The sequence below is a fragment of the Oryx dammah genome, unplaced genomic scaffold (assembly GCF_014754425.2).
Source record: "Oryx dammah isolate SB20612 unplaced genomic scaffold, SCBI_Odam_1.1 HiC_scaffold_3, whole genome shotgun sequence".
NCBI classification, from domain to species: Eukaryota; Metazoa; Chordata; class Mammalia; order Artiodactyla; family Bovidae; genus Oryx; species Oryx dammah.
The window spans coordinates 25087848-25106661 of NW_024070187.1; the positions used below are offsets into that span (position 1 = coordinate 25087848).

The 18814-nt window shown below is 40.7% G+C and overlaps 1 protein-coding gene across 1 annotated transcript; it reads left to right on the top strand.

Annotated features, from left to right (window-relative positions):
• The first annotated feature begins 1338 nt into the window (after positions 1-1338).
• Positions 1339-17583, top strand: LOC120861909 (alcohol dehydrogenase class-3). The gene is made up of 9 exons (XM_040237808.1): positions 1339-1446; positions 3996-4097; positions 5657-5798; positions 6310-6397; positions 13337-13556; positions 13707-13967; positions 14706-14841; positions 17010-17148; positions 17284-17583. The coding sequence occupies exons 1-9, from the start codon at positions 1435-1437 to the stop codon at positions 17306-17308; spliced, it is 1125 nt and encodes a 374-aa protein (XP_040093742.1). The 5' UTR covers positions 1339-1434; the 3' UTR covers positions 17309-17583.
• Positions 17584-18814: the final 1231 nt, after the last annotated feature.

Genomic DNA, 18814 nt, shown 5'->3' on the forward strand with positions numbered 1-18814 from the left:
CCAGAAGCCATCCTGATTCACAATCTAGAAATTGTCTCTATATAAATAAAATTTAAAGCCACAGTAAAGATAAATGGGTGACGTGAAACATTTTGGACATACTTGTGAGAGCACCAACCCTTAAGGTATATACTGAGGAGCCACTAAAATGCTGTTAAAAAAAAAAAAAAATGAGCAGCGAGAAGAGAGTGGTCTGTCCAATAAAGGCATTTTAATAAAATCTAGCATCCCTAACATAGTTTAAGCGTAAACTAGCAAATAATCCATCCTCTCTCTCTCTACACTTTGCTCCACTCTAAAAACACATCAGCTGCATCCATGTCCCCGAGATTTTTCACTGCCCCGTTCTCCTCCTTGCATAGTTCTCTCCCCATGTCCTATGAACCACCACCATAAATCCTACTTACCCTTCAGCAGCAGCTGGAATAGGAGCCTGGCTTAAACTGAAGAATGTTGCCCACCATTCAGTTCTACAAGGCCTGAGTTAATTAGCCACAGCAATCACTGACCTGCAGTACAGAGAGGAATTCTGGGAAAAGATCAAGAAAGAGGTACCCTGTGCTCTGGCAAAATAGGCGAAATAGGCCCTTAGATAGTTAGAAATATTTCAAGAGAAACATTTTTAGAACCTAGATTCTCACATCCTCCTATATTTAGAAAAAACACAAAAATCATTTGGATATCTGTTCCTCAGGACTAGCAATAATCCTCCAGGAGATGTATGCTTGATTACAACCTGGCACCCCAAAATCACACGTACTCTAGCCTTCCCCCACCTTTTCAGAATAGTTCCTCGGGATATGAGAGTTTGTCTCCAGGCCACAGTCCTTAGTAAGACACTGAAGAAACTCAACTCACAGGTCTTCCTTTGTGCTTTTTTTTTTTTTAAGTTGATACTGGGACTTTTCCCAATAAGCCCCCGTTTTGGGGGTGCCCTTTATCCTCCTTCTCAAAGCTCAGCTGATGGAGACTCTCCTGCAGAGCTGTATCTCACTCATCTTGAGCCCTCAAGACGTGCCCACAAGGCGCGTAGAAGGTGCAGTCCTCTTACGGTTTCTCACGTACTTCCAGTGAAATTCCTGGTTCCTCGCCCTCCACATATCTCCTTTATAAGCTTTACCTACGCTGCCTGGGCTACAGTTACACGGGGAAACCCTCACCCGACAGATACTTTACAGACTGTTACGTCGCTCACTGAGCGGCCGCCGCCGCCGCTTCCCAGCCTACTGGAAACTCCAACTTCTCGCGAGACCACCTGGTATCAACTAGAGCTCCGGCCTTCCCAGGCCTCAAGCCCCACCCGCCACGTTCCAGCCCCCGCAACCCCCGCCCACACGCTCGCCCCGGCGCTGGCGGACGCAGGCCTCGCCCACATCCCCGACCCTGCAGGGCTCTTCTCAGTTATCTGCTTCACGCTCACTGCGGTCTGAGGAAATGGCGAACCAGGTATAATCCGCTGTTACACTGGCTGAGTCCAAGAAAGGGAGAGAGGGAGGGAAAGCATGGAGCTGAACCTGGCCGCTGGCTTGAGAGGAGTGGGGGGCGCGTGGGGCTTGGCCCGGAGCCTGACTCTGGCTGGTGGAGCTGAAACGCGGCCATGGGGAGCTAGCAGCTCAGCAGGGAGGAAGGGAGGAAGCTTTGATTCGGCTCTTTTCGTGGCCGGGTTCTGCTGCTTCGGGGCAGCCCAAGCGGGATGGGGGTGGGGAGAACCGGAGAGTGGGGGCGGGGTGGGATCGGTATCCTGGTATTTTGGAGGTGGTTTAAGAGTCCCCACGCTTTGCGTACATAAAGTTACATCACTTGCTGTGGATCAGACTTTGAGGTAGCAAAGCTGCAGCTAGAGCCCGTGCTCCTAACCCCTAGGTTGTGTTTCACCATAGTAGTTCATAATTGAGCTATTTTTCTGCCTCCAAGGACTGTACTTTTGGAAGGCTCCGTAAAGTTTTGAAGCACCTGGGCACCAGAGCTTTATACACACTCTACTTTAATCCTTTTGTAACACCTATGCAAGATTGTACCTCATTTTAGATAAAAAACTTGAGAGTTACAGGTTAGTCGCGATTAGTGGTCACACTAAGGATAGTGAGCCGGGCTTGCACCCTGTGCAACAGACTATTAAAAGTTCCTGAAATACACATTAGCCAGTAAAGGCAGAAATGCGGGAGTAACAGGGTTAATCTAACGTCGCTGTTTGTCTTAATGCTTTACAAAGTTAAGAAATTTTCTTGAAAGATTTGAACTTGAATAGAAATGATAAAGTCTAAACGACCTTTAAGATTTAACAAGTTGGCAGCTGTTTTTCATGTGATAGTTCAGATGTTGAAGCAGGGCAGTTGACTGCGGATTTAGAGTGAGGCTTTGTTTTGTTTAGAATTGTTTTTGAAAGGAAAACGTTAAACTTTCAGATATGCTTTAAAAGGGGGGGAGGAGGGATTTAAAGCTTAGATTGTGCATGAATTATTTATTCTTGTTGCTTTAGATCTCTAGAATATGTGATTTCATTGTTAGTATTTTGAATTTTACCTTTGGAGTTTTGGATTAATGGTACATTGAGGTGAAAAAAGTTTCTAATGCAGTGTATAAATTTTTTATCAGCATTTAATATCTACATTTTAATTTTAAAAGTGATTATTTCCAGCCTCATAAGTTTATGGAAGCCACTCATCCCTCTGCATAGGTCAGCTCTTCTTTTCCTCCACTCTTTGTTCTCTTGCTACTAATGGCTACTGACTTATTTCTGCAAAGCTGCACCTTGTCAAGGACTGTATTAGGGGCTTCATTTTCATATCCACAGCTCACAATCGTTCTATATGTAGATATTTTATCTTTCTGTAACTGTTCCTCATCTTTCATCCCAGTTAAAAGTGACACTTCCCCAAGCCCACCAACCATAGTTACACTGTTACACTCTTTCTCCACAGTTTGCATTCTGTAGCACTTTGTGCCTCTCCCTTTAAATCACACATTTTGTAATTGTTGGCTCTCAAGTCTACTATAAACTCAGCACAACCTTTATTCCATAAACATGTTTCATAATCATTCTGTGAACTAATCAAAACCTTCCTCATTACACTTGATTCTCTAGTAAAGGAGAAGTATACCAACTGGAATCTCTAAAGTGCACTATACTATAGAAATACAGTATGAGTCATGTATATAATTTTAATTTTTCTATTAGCCACATTAAAATGGTATTAAGTTGGATTAAAATTTAACCCAATATATTCAAAATACCATCTCAACATATAATCAGCATTTTTTTAATAGTCTTCAAAACCTGGGATTATTTTACAGGCACAGCTTATCAGTTCAAACTGGCCATTTCTCAAGTGCTCAAAAGCTACATGTGGCAGGTGGCTACTGTATTGCATAGCACAATTGAAAGGGATAGGTGTGGTGGTGTTATTGTTTTTTTAGATTCCCCATTCTGATTCTCTTCCTTATACCACTTCCTGCTGTGCAGTTTTACAGTAAACCAGTGTTACTTACACCAGCCTGAGCAAAAAAATTTCATAGGGCACATCTTAAGCATTCAGAGCCCTTGGGCCCTATACCAGCCTACTGAATCAGATTCTCTTGGAACCTGTATTCTTAACCTTCTCCTGCCTTATGTTTTGTAGAGGGTCATTAAATATTTGATGAATGAAACTTTTTTTTGGTCATGCAGCTTGCAGGCATCTGAGTTTTCCCCTCCCTCACTCCCCCAACAGGGACCCAGGCCCCAGCAATGAAAGTGCTGAGTCCTAACCACTGACTGCCAGGGAATTCCTGAATGAAACTTCCACATGTGATCATCTCAATGAAAATTTTTTAATGAGTACTACTTATATAAAGTATAAACACATGCCAGGAGATTCTCAGTATCACTTGGAGTTGTGTCATTGTGAATTGGTGATATACTCTCTAAGATTAGTATTCATCATCATCTAAATTAACTAAGTAGCTGTGATCAGTTCAGGAGGATAAGCATCTTGCTCTGTTTTCCCCCACTGCAGGTTATCAAGTGCAAGGCTGCAGTTGCCTGGGAGGCTGGGAAGCCTCTTTCTATAGAGGAGGTAGAGGTGGCACCCCCAAAGGCTCATGAAGTTCGAATTAAGGTAATGAAACATCTAAGGCACTGGAAAAGAAGGCCTACAATTAGGTCTCTACATAGATGAGTCCTCTGAGGTCTACAGAGGAGAAATCCCCAAGGACAGTGTCAAGCAGAAGGGACTGAGAGTCATCCAGCCTTGGAATCCCAGCTCTCAGTCCATCCCTCCCAGTTTGGCAGTGCTCCTCTCTTTTTAGCTTTGGTGTTGCACTGAACAGCCTTCTCCAAGGATCAGTGGATGAGTGCAATTGATCTTCTATAGCCTGGGTTTAGGGTGACTTTATAGGATGTTCCCCTTTCTGCTGATCCTGTAACTTAAGATGTATTCTTAAGATTCTTTGGATTATTGGAAGAAACTTCAAATAAGATTTGGGAACAGGTTCCTAACTGACTGGATCAACAAGCAAGTGAAGCAGGCTTGCTTAGAGAGCTTTAAAATGTACTGACCTTTGCAGACAAGTCCAAGGTTCAGGGGATTCATTATCCCAGCACCTCTTAATCTCTGCTGTGGCAGAGAAAGTGAAGTTACCCCTGGAGAGAGGCATATTGCACAAGGCAGCCAGCTGGATACTCTGGCATTCTACTCTGTACTTGTGATGTAAAATCAGTACTTTAAACTAATGACCATTGAGTAAAATGAACTTTTTAGAAAAAATAACCATTTTTTGCTGTGAATTGGAGTATACTTCCCCAATCCCACCTCCAGTTTTCATGCTTCCGGGGATCACAGTTAACAAGTTGAGAAGCCAGGGCCAAATAATTTTTTCAGATTCTTTTAACCCAGGCTCAGGAATCTGAAATCTTTACAGAAATCAACCTGATTGTGATTTTGCTGCTAAAGAAAAAGTTGATCCTGGATGTGCTAATATGAGCTGTACAGGGCTACCAGTCTTCCCCGGGGAAACTGCTAACAGCTAAGAATGTTACATTGTAATCAGGTTTAAATGTGAGAAGCAGAAAAAGGGACACCCCCAAGACTTTTCCTTTCTGTGCTTTTGGCAGTTTGAAAAGAAAAGAGATACTTGAAAGCCAGAAAAATTGGGATAAAGGGCTTATTTAAGCAGAAATTCTGTGTGGTTGCTGAAGAGGGAGTTGGTTCCAATAAAAGCTCTTGAGTTTTGCTACAGACCAAGCAAGCTGGCATATGTCTTTTTAGAAATCTCATTCCCCAACAGTCAGGAGAAGGCCAGCACTGAGATGGGCTGTACCTGCTTTTGCACACAGGTGGTGTTCCTCTCCACACCCGCATAAAGCACTGTGCCCATAACATGCCCTGGTTTACCTTCTCCTGCTAACATGTATTGAAAAGGAGAATAGATACACTATGTTTCATTGCCTATAAATGTACCATTACTTTTATGTACCACTAAGAAAATGCTGCCAATTCCAGTTGTTAAGATGCCATCGGTGATGAGCACGTGCTGATTTTAGAGAGGTTAAAATATGAAAGAAGTCTATGTTCTAATCAGTAAAATATGCTGTTAAGTAAAAATGTCTCTGCTTTGCCCTATGTGTCACTCTGAATTGCATGTGCATACACTCAGACGCTATTTAACATCCTGGTAGATTATTGCCACTGCAGTTTGCCACACTGACGCCTATACACTGAGTGGGGCTGATCCTGAAGGGAATTATCCAGTGATCTTGGGACATGAAGGTGCTGGAATTGTGGAGAGTGTTGGTGAAGGAGTTACTAAGCTGAAGGCAGGTAAGGAGGGTATTTGAACCACTTATTTTACAATTTTGGCTTATTTTTATACAAAATTATATTTCTGATAAACTATACATTGTTTATTTGCGAATAAGTTACGGCCTAAGTAAGTTGTCAAGATTGATTTTATTCCTCATCTGGAAAACACAAATATTTGAGAGCTTCTTCCTTTCTGATTATGAAACTGCTACTTATCTGACATGGTTTTTGCCCAATTAAGCAAGAATTTTTGAAGATGCATCAAGTCAGTATATTGAAGCACATGACTTGCTTGTTCTCCACTTGTTTTGAAAGTTTCATTTAGATAAAAATTTGAAGCTTGTTTTTTGTTTCTTTTTTTGCATAGTCAGGCAGTGTCTGATGTTATGTACGTAAAGTTCTAGGCCTTAAAGTTGTTAACCTGCAAAGCTGTGTGAGTTGACAAGAATGGGAATTTGTAGGGGCTGAAGTATTTGTTTAGAATCAGGTGCTACCAATTCAGGATAGTGTCCTTGCGTTTGTTTTCTAGGTGATACTGTCATCCCACTTTACATCCCCCAGTGTGGAGAATGCAAATTTTGTCTGAATCCTAAAACAAACCTTTGCCAGAAGATAAGGTTAGTATCTTTTAATTTTATTCTTAAAACAAGAGGTAATATTCATCATGATACGTAATTACGTGGCAATTTATACAGAGCATTCTACGTGCATTATTTCATTCTGTCTTGATGGCAACCTGTCATTATTACTGGTGTCACTGTATTTTCATAGATGAGAAAATTTAGACTTGGAAATTAAGTGGTGTGCTCAGCATCGTCAGCTGTTGGGAGAGATAATGCAATTTTCTGAACCCATTCTCTTTCTATAATACTAGGCTAAATTTGCCAAAATAGGTAGTAAGGAGGAACATGGTTATGAAATTGAATGAAGGAATTTTGATGAGCCATTTTATTGTCCATGACACTGAAGTAATAAAACTTAGCTCATAAGGTTTTGGGAAGACTCCAAGAGATAACATAACCCTTTGACAAAGAAAAGGTGGTTATTTTATTGTAGCAAGGTTACACACTTAAAGAACTTCTTTGAGGCATTTAAGATCTTGTGTCTATTTTCCCCCTTTTGCCTCTTTTTTGTCACTGAAGTAGAACATACATATAATGAAGTAATTAAAGTGTACAAATACTAAGTGTACAGCCCAATAAATTTTTATGCCTAAAGACACCTAATAGTTATAACCTTCACTCAGATCAAGATAGAAAACCCTTCCAGCTGCCAACAAAGTTCTTCATGTCCCTTACAGGTAAACACCTCCCTCCCTCAAAGGTAACCACTATTGTTATTTTTCACTGTAAAACTTCATATAAACAGAATTATGCAGAATGTGCTCTTTTGCCTGGTTTCTTTCATTCATAATATCTGTTGAGGTGGCCACGCTGCTATATGCCTCTGATTCTCTTTTGTTTCATTCCAAATATCTCTGTTTACCCTTTCTCCTGTTCATGGACATTTACATTACTCCCCACTTTGACCCTGCTATGGTTAGTGCCACTCGGAGCATCCATGTGTGACTCTTGATGGACATCTTGATGGACATTTATGCAGCTTTCTCTTGGGTATTTCCCTAGGATTGAAGTTGCTGAGTCATGGGATATACTTCCACCCAGCAGTATTTGGGAGATCTGTTTGTTTTTGCATTGTTTTCTAAAGCCATTGACAAAATTAGTTTCTTTTTTTGGAAGACAAAATTGCATTTATTTTATCACATAAACACAGTTACAAAACTAGAACCAAAAAAATAAAACTATAGTCATTTTGAAAGGGAATTCCAAACACTATCTGAAAGACTTCTGACATACCCAGTAGAATAATGGTTGTAGGCTTTTTTGTGGCTGGCTGTAAGCTTTTAGAAGGACAAGTTCTTTCAAAGCTTAAAATATATCCCATATCACCTTTTGTTCATGAGCCTCTTCTGAGAGCAGAGCAGCTTCTGACATTGAGAGCTAAGCAAATTTAACTTGCTCTCATAAAGATATGAAGGTTATTGGGGTAGAGCTTTGTCACCTGTTTGTTTGTTTCTGGTCATATTTACGTTTCTCTCAAAGGAAATGTTCTTGAATCCATAGGCAGTTGACTTTTGCTTCATCTGTATATGTTTTATTTATTCATATATATTCCAAAGGTTTATCCAAGACTGTACATCAAGTTCTAGTGTTTATTTTTATTAAAAGTAACCTATTTATTAAGCACTCTGTGCTAGGCACAGTGCTAATGCTTACATAACCTCTGATTTGATTTTTTAGCAATCTGTAAGAAAGATGGTTTCTCTGATTTTCTAATGATAGAATGAAGGCACAGAAGTTAATTCACTTGACAAGGGCCACATGGGATTTGAACACAAGTGTGTGCGACCCTCTCGAACTAACACCAAAAAAAGATGTCCTTTTCATTATAGGGGACTGGAATGCAAAAGTAGGGAGTCAAGAAATACCTGGATTAACAGGCAGATTTGGCCTTGGAGTACAGAATGAAACACTCAGCAAAAACAAGACCAGGAGTTGACTGTCGCACAGACCATGAACTCCTTATTGCCAAATTCAGGCTTAAATTAAAGAAAGTACGGAAAACCGCTAGACCATTCAGATATGACCTAAATCAAATCCCTTAGGATTGTACAGGGGAAGTGAGAAATAGATTCAAGGGATTAGATCTGATTGGGTGCCTGAAGAACTATAGACGGAGGTTCGTGACACTGTACAGGAGACAGGGATCAAGACCATCCCCAAGGAAAAGAAATGCAAAAAGCCAAAATGTTGTCTGAGGAGGCCTTACAAATAGCTATGAATAAAAGAGAAGCGAGCGTGTTTGCTATGACCAGTGCATTTTCTTGGCAAAACTCTATTAGCCTTTCCCTGCCTCATTCCGTATTCCAAGGCCAAATTTGCCTGTTACTCCAGGTGTTTCTTGACTTCCTACTTTTGCATTCCAGTCCCCTATGATGAAAAGGACAGCTTTTTTGGGTGTTAGTTCTAAAAGGTCTTGTAGGTCTTCATAGAACCCTTCAAATTCAGCTTCTTCAGCGTTACTGGTTGGGGCATAGACTTGGATTACTGTGATACTGAATGGTTTGCCTTGGAAACGAACAGAGATCATTCTGTCATTTTTTAGATGGCATCCAAGTACTGCATTTCAGACTCTTTTGTTGACCATCGTGGCTACTCCATTTCTTCTAAGGGATTCCTGCCCCCAGTAGTAGATGTAATGGTCATCTGAGTTAAATTCACCCATTCCAGTCCATTTTAGTTCGCTGATTCCTAGATTGTCGACATTCACTCTTGCCATCTCCTGTTTGACCACTTCCAATTTGCCTTGATTCATGGACCTGACATTCCAGGTTCCTATGCAATATTGCTCTTTCCAGCATCGGACCTTGCTTCTATCACCAGTCACATCCACAACTGGGTATTGTTTTTGCTTTGGCTCCATCCCTTCATTCTTTGTGGAGTTATTTCTTCACTGATCTCTAGTAGCATATTGGGCACCTACTGACCTGGGGAGTTCCTCTTTCAGTATCCTATCATTTTGCCTTTTCATACTGTTCATGGGATTCTCAAGGCCAGAATACTGAAGTGGTTTGCCATTCCCTTCTCCAGTGGACCACATTCTGTCAGACCTCTCCACCATGACCCGCCTCTACACATAGACATCACCAGATGGTCAACACCGAAATCAGATTGATTATATACTTTGCAGCCAAAGATGGAGAAGCTCTATATAATCAACAAAAGCAAGACCAGGAGCTGACGGTGGCTCAGATCATGAACTCCTTATTGCCAAATTCACACTTAAATTGAAGAAAGTAGGGAAAACCGCTAGACCATTCAGGTATGACCTAAATCAAATCCCTTATGATTATACAGTGGAAGTGAGAAACAGATTTAAGGCAATAGATCTGATTGATAGAGTGCCTGATGAACTGTGGACGGAGGTTCATGACATTGTACAGGAGACAGGGATCAAGACCATCCCCATGGAAAAGAAATGCAAGAAAGCAAAATGGCTGTCTGATGAGGCCTTACAAATAGCTGTGAAAACAAGAGAAGCAAAAAGCAAAGGAGAAAAGGAAAGATATAAGCATCTGAATGCAGAATTCCAAAGAATACCAAGAAGAGATAAGAAAGCCTTCTTCAGCAATCGATGCAAAGAAATAGAGGAAAAGAACAGAATGGGAAAGACTAGAGATCTCTTCAAGAAATTTAGAGATACCAAGGGAATATTTCATGCAAAGATGGGCACAGTAAAGGACAGAAATGGTATGGCTCTAACAGAAACAGACGATATTAAGACGAGGTAGCAGGAATACACAGAAGAACTGTACAAAAAAGATCTTCACAACCCAGATAATCACCATGGTGTGATCACTCACCTAGAGCCAGACATCCTGGAATGTGAAGTCAAGTGGGCCTTACAAAGCATCACTATGAACAAAGCTAGTTGAGGTGATGGAATTCAGTTGAGCTATTTCAAATCCTGGAAGATGATGCTGTGAAAGTGCTGCACTCAATATGCCAGCAAATTTGGAAAACTCAACAGTGGCCACAGGACTGGAAAAGGTCCGTTTTCATTCAAATCCCAAAGAAAGGCAATGGCAAAGAATGCTCAAACTACCACACAGTTGCACTCATCTCACATGCTAGTAAAGTAATGCTTAAAATTCTCCAAGCCAGGCTTCAGCAATACGTGAACTGTGAACTTCAGATGTTCAAGCTGGTTTTAGAAAAGGCAGAGGAACCAGAGAGCAAATTGCCAACATCTGCTGGATCATGGAAAAAACAAGAGAGTTCCAGAAAAACATCTATTTCTGCTTTATTGACTATGCCAAAGCCTTTGACTGTGTGGATCACAATCAACTGTGGAAAATTCTGAAAGAGATGGGAATACCAGACCACCTGACCTGCCTCTTGAGAAACTTATACGCAGGTCAGGAAGCAACAGTTAGAACTGGACATGGAACAACAGACTGGTTCCAAATAAGAAAAGGAGTATGTCAAGGCTGTATACTGTCACCCTGCTTATTTAACTTCTATGCAGAGTACATCATGAGAAACGCTGGGCTGGAAGAAGCACAAGCTGGAATCAAGATTGCTGGGAGAAATATCAACAACCTCAGATATGCAGATGACACCACCCTCATGGCAGAAAGTGAAGAGGAACTAAAAAGCCTCTTGATGAAAGTGAAAGTGGAGAGTGAAACAGTTGGCTTAAAGCTCAACATTCAGAAAACGAAGATCATGGCATCTGGTCCCATCACTTCATGGCAAGATGGAGAAACAGTGAGAAACTATTTTGGGGGGCTCCAAAATCACTGCAGATGGTGACTGTAGCCATGTAATTAAAAGACGCTTGTTTCTTGGAAGGAAAGTTATGACCAACATAGACAACATATTAAGAAGCTGAGACATTACTTGCCAAAAAAGGTCCATCTAATCAAGGCTATCATTTTTCCAGTAATAATGTATGGATGTGAGAGTTGGGCTATAAAAAAAGTTGAGCACTAAAGAATTGATGCTTTTGATCTGTGTTGTTGGAGAAGACTCTTGAGAGTCCCTTGTACTGCAAAGAGATCCAAGCAGTCCATCCTAAAGGAAATGAGTCCTGAATATTCATTGGAAGGACTGATGCTGAAGGTGAAACTCCAATATTTTGGCCCCCTGATGCGAAGAACAGACTCATCTGAAAAGACCCTGATGCTGGGAAAGATTGAAAGCAGAAGGAGAAGGGGACAACAGAGGATGAGATGGTTGGATGGCATCACCGACTCAATGGACATGTGTTTGAGTAATCTCCGCGAGTTGTCGATGGCCAGGGAGGCCTGGCATGTTGCAGTCCATGGGGTCTCAAAGAGTTGGACATGACTGAGCGACTGAACTGATTGACTGTGTCTGTTTTTAGGGGCCATATTCCTAAGCAAGATGTTACAACAACCATTTAGAATACCAAAAATAATTTTGAAACCATTGCGAGAGAAGATAACTTGAATCCATGGGGACTATTACATTTTGAAATAGGCCTCCTAAGAAATCTGAATTAACCAGTTTGGACATCTGCTTTTATCTGCTGATCTTGATCAGTTCAGTTCAGTCACTCAGTTGACTCTGATTCTTTGCGACCCCATGAACCATAGCACACCAGGCCTCCCTGTCTATCACCAACTCCCTGAGTCCACCCAAACCCGTGTCCATTGTGTCGGTGATGCAATCCAACCATCTCATCCTCTGTCATTCCTTTCTGCTCCTGCCCTCAATCTTTCCCATCATCAGGGTCTTTTCCAGTGAGTCAGCTCTTCACATCAGGTGGCCAGAGTATTGGAGTTTCAGCTTCAACATCAGTCTTTCCAGTGAACACCCAGGACTGATATCCTTTAGGATGGACTGGTTGGATCTCCTTGCAGTCTAAGGGACCTTCAAGATTCTTCTCCAAGACCGCAGTTCAAAAGCATCAATTCTTCTGTGCTCAGCTTTCTTTATAGTCCAACTCGCACATCCATACATGACCACAGGAAAAACCATAGCTTTGACTAGACGGACCTTTGTTGGCAAAGTAATATCTCTGCTTTTTAATATGCTGTCCTGGTTGGTCATAACTTTCCTTCCAAGGAGTAAGCGTCTTTTAATTTCATGGCTGCAATCACCATCTGCAGTGATTTTGGAGCCCAGAAAAATAAAGTCAGCCACTGTTTCTACAGTTTCCCCATCTATTTAGTTGCTTGTAATCTCTGCTGTGTGGATGTTGTTTTGGCTTAATGCCTTTTGAAGTTGTATTTGTTCACAGTTTCATGATGGAACTTTTTTTCTTTTTTAAAAAATTAATTTATTTAACTCATGTACACCTGTGGTGGATTCATGTCAATGTATGGCAAAACCAATACAGTATTGTAAAGTAAAAAAATAAAAATTTTTTTTAATTAATTTAATTGGAGGCTAATTACTTTACAGTATTGTAGTGGTTTTTGCCATACATCAACATGAATCAGCCATGGGCACACATGTGTTCCCCATTCAGAACCTCTCTCCTACCTCCCTCCCCATCCCATCCCCCAGGGTCATCTCAGTGCACCAGCTCTGAGTACGGTGTCTCATGCATGGAACCTGGACTGGTGATCCCCTTCACATATGATAATATACACATTTCAACGCTACCGTCTCAAATCATCGCACCCTCACCTTCTCTCACAGAGTCCAAAACACTGTTTTTTACATCTGTGTATCTTTTGCTGTCTCACATATAGGGTCACATGATGGAATTTTAAAATCACTTCATGTGATCCATAAGTTGTACCTGTTAAAATTATTTCAGTACCTTTGACAGGTAATCTAGAAGGATATTGAATGTTGGAAAAGATTTGTAAGATTATAATTCTTTTAAAAGTTTTCCTAATCAGGCATTGGTGAAAGGTGCTAAATTGATTAATGAATACTTTAGAAATTAAGAGTTTTGGTCTTAGCACAATCTTCTATTTACTGGTCATCATTTTAAAAAATTGATTTCTTTTTCTTTAGAGTCACTCAAGGAAAAGGATTAATGCCAGATGGCACTAGCAGATTTACTTGTAAAGGAAAGACAATTTTACATTACATGGGAACCAGCACATTTTCTGAATACACAGTTGTGGCTGACATTTCTGTTGCTAAAATTGATCCTTTAGCACCTTTGGATAAAGTTTGCCTTCTGGGTTGTGGCATTTCAACTGGCTATGGTGCTGCTTTGAATGCTGCCAAGGTAAGTGTTAGCCTGGGTTTTAGCTTCCGCCTTCTAACTTCATACAGCAAAGCTTTGCTGAAATAGTGAAATTGGCCCAACGTGTAAGAAACCTAATGATTTCACTGACTCTTACGGAATGAGTACCTTATAGGCTATCTTTAATTTTAGGTGGAGCCTGGCTCTACTTGTGCTGTCTTTGGCCTGGGAGGAGTTGGACTGGCAGTTATCATGGGCTGTAAGGTGGCTGGTGCAACCCGGATCATTGGTGTGGACATCAATAAGGATAAATTCGCAAGAGCCAAGGAGTTCGGGGCCTCTGAGTGTATTAACCCCCAGGACTTCAGTAAACCGATCCAGGAAGTGCTCATTGAGATGACTGATGGGGGAGTCGACTATTCCTTTGAGTGTATTGGAAATGTGAAAATCATGGTGAGTATGCCTGGTTTCATTCCATGTGCTTGTGTGTGTGTGTAACTGCATTTTAAAATGTAATTTCCTTTATTAAGATAAAAAATTGTTTTGTTTTGCAAAGGAGAAGTCTTAAATTGTCAGATAAGAATGGTTGCTGAAAGAAGGGAAAAATAACTATTGAACTATACAAGGGAAAGATGAAGGCAAATGTTTCTTTGCCTTTCAGTCTATGCTAAATCTTAAAGTGCATTTCATTAAATGAAAAGGCAAGATGATGCAGTTATAGAGAACATGGGCTTTGGAATTAGATACATATCCACTTAGTAACTCAGTAACCTTGAGCAACTACTTAGCTTCTCTAAATCTGTTTCCCCAAGTGTAAAATGCAGGTAGTTATCAGGTATGGGTATTGTCGGTGTGTACTTGACAGAGTAGACACTCAGCAGAAGTGTTACTGTTACTTCTCTGCCGCTGCCTTTATTAAGGTCTTTAGAATTTTGTGCTAAGACTTACTTAGACAACAAATAAAAGCTTTAAATTCTTTCAATTTGTGTTAATATTTAGCCAAGTTAGCAAATTCTTTTAAAAGTACCTGTTAAAATTGTTCAGTAAAATTAAACAACTTAATAAATACTTTGATCATTTTGTTGCCATTTTTCTAAAAAAGCTCTCTGTACCACTACCCTGTCCCCCAGCAGTTGCTGGGGAAGTAGATATTCTTAGCAAAATGCACTGACTTCTGTGGTTCGCCTGCAGAGAGCAGCGCTGGAGGCCTGCCACAAAGGCTGGGGCACCAGCGTGGTAGTGGGAGTAGCTGCCTCTGGTGAAGAAATCGCCACTCGTCCATTCCAGCTAGTCACGGGCCGCACGTGGAAAGGCACTGCCTTTGGAGGTAATTTGATGGATGAGGACATTTTCTTCTATTATTTCCTTTAGCAGAATTGTAACGCCAATGAGTACTAACCCTGGGGACTGGGGAGGTGCTCATCTTCTTCTGAAACACAAGGCTACTTTTTTATACACTGAAAAAAAATACTAATATTCCATTAATGAAATAGCTGAGACTAGGTCAGAAGCTGGATACAGAATAAACCAGGCCAGCCACCTTGTGTCATCTAGTAGACTTATATAGATTATTGGCATTTTTTTTTTACAAATTTTCCCAGAGAGTGCAGTGATCCTTGGATGTGATCATGCTTCTGTCTGAACAGTACTGATTTCAGCAGTAACCAGTCTGAGTAAAACTTTAAGTTAGACAGAGCCTTATAACAAAATGGAAAAGCTGCCAGACGGATCATTTTTCCCTTGAGTGATCCTAAAAGTATGTGGTTTCCTGGGGTTGCCAACTACCAGGAGAATGCTAAGAAACAGTTTCTCAGGGTTGCTCAGCTAGGGAAGAGAACAGACATCAAAACATGTTTATATATCCCAGCTATTGTGAATGAAGGAAATCTTAAGTTTTTAATAGATTTTTTAAAAATATATTTATGTCCTTACAATTCTCCTAAGGAAAAAGTATTAGATAGCATGAGTTTCAAATGAAATGACCTGCATGTAACAAAGTGTCTCATTCCCTGCCTCATAGCGTGGCACATTTTTTTCTCAAGGCCATAAAATTGGGAAAGTATGAAAAATGAGGGGTTTGGCCTAAGTTTTCCTTCTTTATACTACAAAGTTTTCCTTCTTTATACTACAGTTTGTCAAGGAAAATGTCAAGCTGACTAAACCCTCTTTTCAAAGCCCTAGACACTAGTATCCCATGGACGGAGGACGCTAAGAGTTGGACACGACTGAGCGACTTCACTTTCCCTTTTCACTTTCATGCATTGGAGAAGGAAATGGCTACCCACTCCAGTGTTCTTGCCTGGAGAACCCCAGGGAAGGGGGACCCTGGTGTGCTGCCGTCTATGGGGTCGCACAGAGTCGGACACGACTGAAGTGACTTAGCAGCAGCAGACCACTAGCATGCCCCACTTGAGTGTATTAGAACAGACTTGCAGAGCCACACATGCAGCTCAGGGGCATCAGCTGAGGTTCCAGAGCTATATTTGAGAATGTTCTAAAAATGTCTGGGAGACGGAGCCAGGGGGGTTGGAAGTCACTTTTAACTGAAGCCTTGGGAAATAAGCTGGAGCCTTGGGGCCCCATGGGTGTTGCTAACCCATGACTCACAATGTAAATAGAAGTTTTGGTGTAGGGAATAGCAGTAGCTGTAGTTGTCTGTTACCCTGAGATGACGGGGGAGGGCGGGGGGAAGGCACCAGTTTGGAATAAAAAGGTAATCTGTTGAGGATGTAAGGAGGGAGATTTGGAAAAGGGTCAGAAAGATCCCCTGGAGAAGGAAATGGCAACCCACTCCAGTATTCTTGCCTGGAGAACCCCATGAAGAGAGGAGGCTGGTGGGCGGCAGTCCATGGGTTCGCAGAGTTGGACACAACTGAAGCAACTTAGCACACACACAAAAGAAGCTTGAGATATAGTCCAAAGAAACCCTAGTTTAAAAAGGGGGAAGGCTTATTTGTACATTTACTGCTGCTTTTAATAATACAAGTGAAAAACTGAAGGATCTGACTTTGTTTAAAATGTTAACATATAAGTAAAGTTCTTCTACTTTGCTTTTCAGTTCAGTTTTTTATTCTGAGATGCTATCTTTATTGTTGAAATTAAAAGCATAGAAATAAAGTCATGTATTACATCAATTTTGTTCATCCTTGAATTTCATGATTATAGAAACTTTGCTGTTGTGGACTTAAATAATCTTGTTCTGAGACTTCTAGAGTTCTGTCCTGTATAGTTTTTAAATCTCCATTAAGGTTTAATGAAATTTTAGAAAATCTTAACACAGAAAAAAGAAAAGTGCTCAAAAGGCATCTGCTTTTTTCTTAACTAAAGATGTGTGTTAAATTCTTCCTCCTCTTTAGTTTGATTTTGAAGTTTTTCATTCCTCTTTAATTCATGAAAAAATTCATTCTCTTAGATGTCTTTGTCACCTACTAAGTAATAAGCATACTATGGAGATTTGTTGGAAGAAGTAATGAATAAATGTATGATTTCCTTTAGGATGGAAGAGTGTAGAAAGTGTCCCAAAGTTGGTGTCTGAATATATGTCCAAAAAGATAAAAGTTGATGAGTTTGTGACTCACAGTCTGCCTTTTGACCAAATTAATGAAGCGTTTGATCTGATGCATGCCGGAAAGAGGTAAGCTTTCTCTTTAGCTGTGTAGTATAGACTGTGGTAATAATTTGGGGCTTACGGAGGAAGAAGTATTAAAAAAAAAAAAGTTTTAGTGTTGTTAAATGACTCTGAACTTTTGTTTATTGTTTTCTCTTACAGCGTCCGAACTGTTGTAAAGTTTTAAGTTCAAAAGAGGAGAATTCTTCCATCCTTGTAACTAAGTCTTGGGATCTGATTGGAGCAGCCACAAAAGCAGAAAGCTCTTTCAAGTTCACAGCTTGTTAGATCTTCACTAACCTATTCTAAGCAATAATGTTTTGTATGTAAATTCCTACATATCTAATCAAGGATAAGGCTGATACTATTATGATAGTATCTGTTTTCTGGTCTCTCCTTCACATAAATAATTGCTAGCTCATTAAAGAATATTTCTAACATAATAAAAGGAATGCCTGTATATGTGTGGGAGTTGTCAGCTGTTTCATGCTGAATTCATTCTCAAGATTTCTCTCCCTGTTATCTTCATTCTTTAAAGGAAAGACGGAGAAGGCAAGGCAGTGGTGAGTGTATGCCGTTGTCTTCCCTGTTGTTGGTAATATTCATTCTTGTAACTTTTAAGGATCTCAGACCCATTATTAAAGAACAGATTTCTCCAGCCAACCGAAATCTGCTTCGGTGAGATTACCTCTTTTTTTTGGCTGCACTGGGTCTTCGTTACTGCACCAGCTCTCTCTAGTTGCGGTGCAGGCTTCTCATTGTGGTGGCTTCTCTTGTTGCAGAGCACAGGCTCTAGGGTGCTTGGGCTCAGGAGCTGCAACACGTAGGCTCTATAGAGTGTGCGGGCCTAGTTGCCCCAAGGCATGTGGAATCTTCCCGGACCAAGGATAGAACCCATGTCCCCTGCATTGGCAGGTGGATTCTTAACCACTGGACCACCAGGGACATTGAAGATTATCTTCTTGAGGGCAGGTACCGTGCATTGTTCAAACTTAGATTCCCAGTTCCTGGTATGGCATCTGGCCCATACAGAGCACTAGAATTCATTACTGAAACTACCTTTTAAGTAGGTAGTTTTGTGTTGATCACTCTGTTAACTTATTTCAAGTATATGGAAAACATTTACTTACTGAATATCCAAACTGAAGCACTTATTTTGTCAAATCTTAACATTTTACTCTTCCAGACCACATTGCCTTTCCTCTGCTGTGGTATTGTCAGCATCCAGAATTGTGTTTATCACTCTCACCCAGGTCGCCATACTTTTACTATACTTATCTGTAAACCCACCAGTCTTCAATGTTGTCATACATGTGTTAAACCGGATGCTATCTTACTCTGCAGCTTTTTCACTCATTACTGTGTAATTCCTGTTGTATATGATGCTCCCATTCATTGACTACTATGCAGTAGTATTCACCTATATGAACTACCATCATTTATCTGTCTCCAACTGTGGCATATAGTTGTTTCCCAAATTGTTTCTGTATTGCTAACACCACTGGGGGACATCCTTGTACATCGTGCTCAGTGTCAATCACGTAGGATGTGTATCACAGGATAACATTTTAAACCTTACTAGAAATTGTCAAATTGCTCTTTAAGTTCAGTTCAGTCGCTCAGTTGTGTCCAACTCTTTGCGACCCCATGAATCGCAGCATGCCAGGCATCCCTGTCCATCACCAGCTCCTGG